The sequence below is a fragment of the Polyodon spathula genome, unplaced genomic scaffold (genome assembly GCF_017654505.1).
Source record: "Polyodon spathula isolate WHYD16114869_AA unplaced genomic scaffold, ASM1765450v1 scaffolds_501, whole genome shotgun sequence".
Taxonomy (NCBI): domain Eukaryota; kingdom Metazoa; phylum Chordata; class Actinopteri; order Acipenseriformes; family Polyodontidae; genus Polyodon; species Polyodon spathula.
This window is the reverse complement of record NW_024471992.1, coordinates 7,326-10,757: the sequence shown is the minus strand read 5'-3', so window position 1 is coordinate 10,757 and position 3,432 is coordinate 7,326. Positions and strand designations below refer to the sequence as shown.

Here is a 3,432-nt window from a genome sequence, read left to right as displayed (position 1 = left end):
TAATCTTTTAAATAAAACATCCTCTGTGTGTGTGTGTGTATGTGTGTGTGTAGATAACACCATACTACCACTTAATTTCTTTCTGTGATGACGAATTGTGCATGTAGGTAACTACATTTACTACATTCGTTCCACCACACTTATACCTTTCATGTCATAAAGCCAGGCAGCAGAAAACCTGATAGAATACTACTGGTAAATATAGATTATAGTCATATTATATGTATATAGTGTGTGTGTGTATATATACACACATACATACTTAACTTTCTTCTGTGATGAAGGAATTGTGCATTAGGTAATGCTATATTTCTTCACCATGGTTGCCTTTACCTTTCATTTCAGTAAGCCCAGGCAGCAGAAAACCTGATAGATCTACTGTACTTATATTTATCTGTAGTCATTTAATATGTCTGGGGGGATGGTTTATAAATCTGCTTGACTTTTATATTTCAACTTAACTAGTATTCTTTTTTGCTCTGTTAAAGCCTTGTGAATGTGGCCCAGTATCTGCTCAACATTTTCATAACCATTAGCATGGTTATGGGTTAGTTCCTGTGTCAACATCACATTTGCTAAACAACATTTTAATTCTGCATGTCAAGAAGAACACAACTGATATTTTCAGTTTAAACAACCAATAGAATTTTTTTATTTTTATTTTTTTTCCTGGAAGTTACCCGAATGCACCAATCAAAGTGACAATTAGAAAAAGTTGCCCTTTAAAAATATTATTATTATATTTTAGCGCACTACACTAATAATGTATTGGAAAACAAGGTAAAATATTCTGTTTAACTACAATATTCTGTTTAATTACCACAGTAAACTTGTACATAGATTGCTATCACCAACAGTAAAACATGTCTGAAATAATTAAAGCCTAAAAAAATGCATGGTTTTCCTTTTTTTTCTAGTTTTATTCAGTGCTTGAAGCAGATGAGGATATGATTTTTATGCATGTGGATGAACCAGGAGGTAGGTATTGTTGGCACTGATTCAAGCTTAAGGATTTTATTTTCTAAATGCAAACAAGATGGTGTTAACTGGTGCTATTGCTTCAGAGAATTGTTATTTTGAATACCAAGATGTAGATTTAAGAGGTGCGTTAGTGTGAAGAGAAAGTAGATTTTGAGACTGATGAATGGTGATTGATTTACTGATTTATATACAGATTGTTCAAAACCCTGTTCAAAAAGTAAATATACTATAGCATCAAATAACGCCCCATGAAGCTGACAGCTTTTTCTTTTTTTCCTAATTAATTTGTTCTTATTTATTATTAAAACAAAAAGCTATTCTTCTCATAAACTGTCTTTATTTGTTTTTTCACTGTTGTAGACACTGACTTTGGCATGGTGTACACATCGGATGACCGTGGTGTCCTTTACTCAAAGTCACTGGAGCGTCACTTGTTTGCAGCCAGCGGAAAAAGTGACTTTACCAACATAACCTCACTTCGTGGAGTTTATCTTACCAACGTCCTCGATGAAGGTATGGAACTCTGAGCTTTTCACAACATTCGGAATGTAATTCATATGATTTATTGAATTAAATGTGCAATGTCAGTTGTTTCCGTTCGTATGCTGTGTGTCACATAATATGTGCAGATTATTTGTGAAATTGCTAAATTTTTAGGATCACATTTGACCAAAAAGATCAATTGTTGACTTTGCTTTCAGGTATTGTTATACTCTACGTATGTGCTTATTTCAAAACTGCCCATACTGCATTAGATCTACATAGCAAAAAGATTCAACAGTTATAACAGTTATTGTTTTAACTGTAAGCACTTGGTAATATAAGATTTTCTGTTTGTTATCGCTTCACAAGCTCCATGGTCTGCATGCTTGTGCATTAATGTATAAACTGCTGACAAGCAGCAGCTCTCACCGGCAGGGCAGCACTACCTGTTTTTCCAGTTGTTCTGCATAGTGTAAAATAAACACAGCTAACTAGTTTCTCTGTGCTTTAGGCCAGATTGTAACTGACACACACAATGCAACACAGAAAATCTCCAGTAATTTCTTGATTTAAAATAAATAGTTGTATGAAATAAATATTACTTCCTCTCCACGATCGACTCTATGTATGACTTTAGATGGATCATTTGACAGGCCACTCAGCTAAAAAGAAAGTTACAGTAACTTACAATCTATTTTTAAATATCTTAGCCATCAACCTAAGGGTGTAAAGTCACTTTATTTAGAAGATATTTCCATTTTCCAGCTGCCAAGAGTTTTCAACAGAGTAATGACCTAAAAAAACTAAAAACTACATAGCTGCCTTTTAAGAACAACAATAAATCATTTTTATCTTTATATTTGTATGTGTACTGAATTAACCCATTGCGGTCCTGTTTTGGACCAGGTCCAACACTACAATTTTCCCCTTCCAGTCCGATGTCAGACCCTGTCTGATATCATCAAAAAGACGTAAAGCACAGGTCTGTAGTCATTTTTTTCTCTGGAAAAAAAGCAGAGAAAAGCTTTCAATGGCAGAGTGAGACCGATAGGAGCCGAGAGAAGCCGAAAAAAGGGGGCGTATCTGAGCAATACACATAGCCCCTGCACCACAGAGATAACATGGACATAAACAAACAAGATAGCTGCTTCCGCATCCAGCGCTCAAAGAATATCACAGACATTTGCAGAGCTTTTTGAGATGTTATAGTAATAAAATAATGACTTGGATCGCATTATTGAGGAGTTTGGTGATAAAACGAGTGATCAGGAGAGGATTTATCAGTATGCACAACTATGAAGAGGTATGTGAAAAATACAGTGAACATCCGGGTGGGGGGTTTGGCTGGAGATGCAGTACTGAATGTCCTGTTAATATACAGTGCTTTTTAAACCTGTTTTACTGTGAAAAAAAATCCTTTTAAGCAGTGTATGTAAAATAAACAGCTCGTGTGAAAATAAATTGGATTGCAAAGGGTTAAGTACTACTTTTAGGTTTTGCTTGTTTAGTACAGAATAACGTTTGTGTTCTCAGGAAGTACAAGGGCAAATCACAAGCTAAGTGACTTGAGTTTGAAAAAAAAATCATGAAATGCTAGATAAAACAAAAATGTATTTGTCCTATTGTTCCAGATGGCAGCATTCGGTCTGTTATAACCTACGACAGAGGAGGAGAGTGGAATCCCTTAAACAAGCCAGCTGATGTTAAATGTGCATCAGATAACAAGAGGGTTAGTAGTACATTGGGATACTATGCAATAACCGTCAGTTCATATAGTTAGTGCTCTGTGGCTACATCTAAGCATGTTCAAAGTGGTTTCTCACACTATCCTTGTGGTTGTTGACCTGGGAGCAAAGCCATCACTTTGAAGACTGTTTTGATGACTGAATTGTTTATTTTTCTGCCTTACACACCTTATACAGAAAAGCACAACATGACCTAACACTGACAATCCAAACAATAATACAA

The 3,432-nt window shown here is 35.2% G+C and overlaps 1 protein-coding gene across 1 annotated transcript; it reads left to right on the top strand.

Moving 5' to 3' along the window:
• Positions 1–921: 921 nt before the first annotated feature.
• Positions 922–3,391, top strand: LOC121308174 (sortilin-like). The gene is made up of 3 exons (XM_041240448.1): positions 922–978; positions 1,342–1,494; positions 3,096–3,391. The coding sequence occupies exons 1-3, from the start codon at positions 948–950 to the stop codon at positions 3,242–3,244; spliced, it is 333 nt and encodes a 110-aa protein (XP_041096382.1). The 5' UTR covers positions 922–947; the 3' UTR covers positions 3,245–3,391.
• Positions 3,392–3,432: the final 41 nt, after the last annotated feature.

Excerpts from the sequence above, each read along its gene's own strand:
- LOC121308174 (XM_041240448.1), top strand. The coding sequence starts at position 948 with ATGATTTTTATGCATGTGGATGAACCAGGAG. Across the intron at positions 979-1,341 it reads GCATGTGGATGAACCAGGAG|ACACTGACTTTGGCATGGTG; the intron begins GTAGGTATTGTT and ends TCACTGTTGTAG. Across the intron at positions 1,495-3,095 it reads TACCAACGTCCTCGATGAAG|ATGGCAGCATTCGGTCTGTT; the intron begins GTATGGAACTCT and ends CTATTGTTCCAG.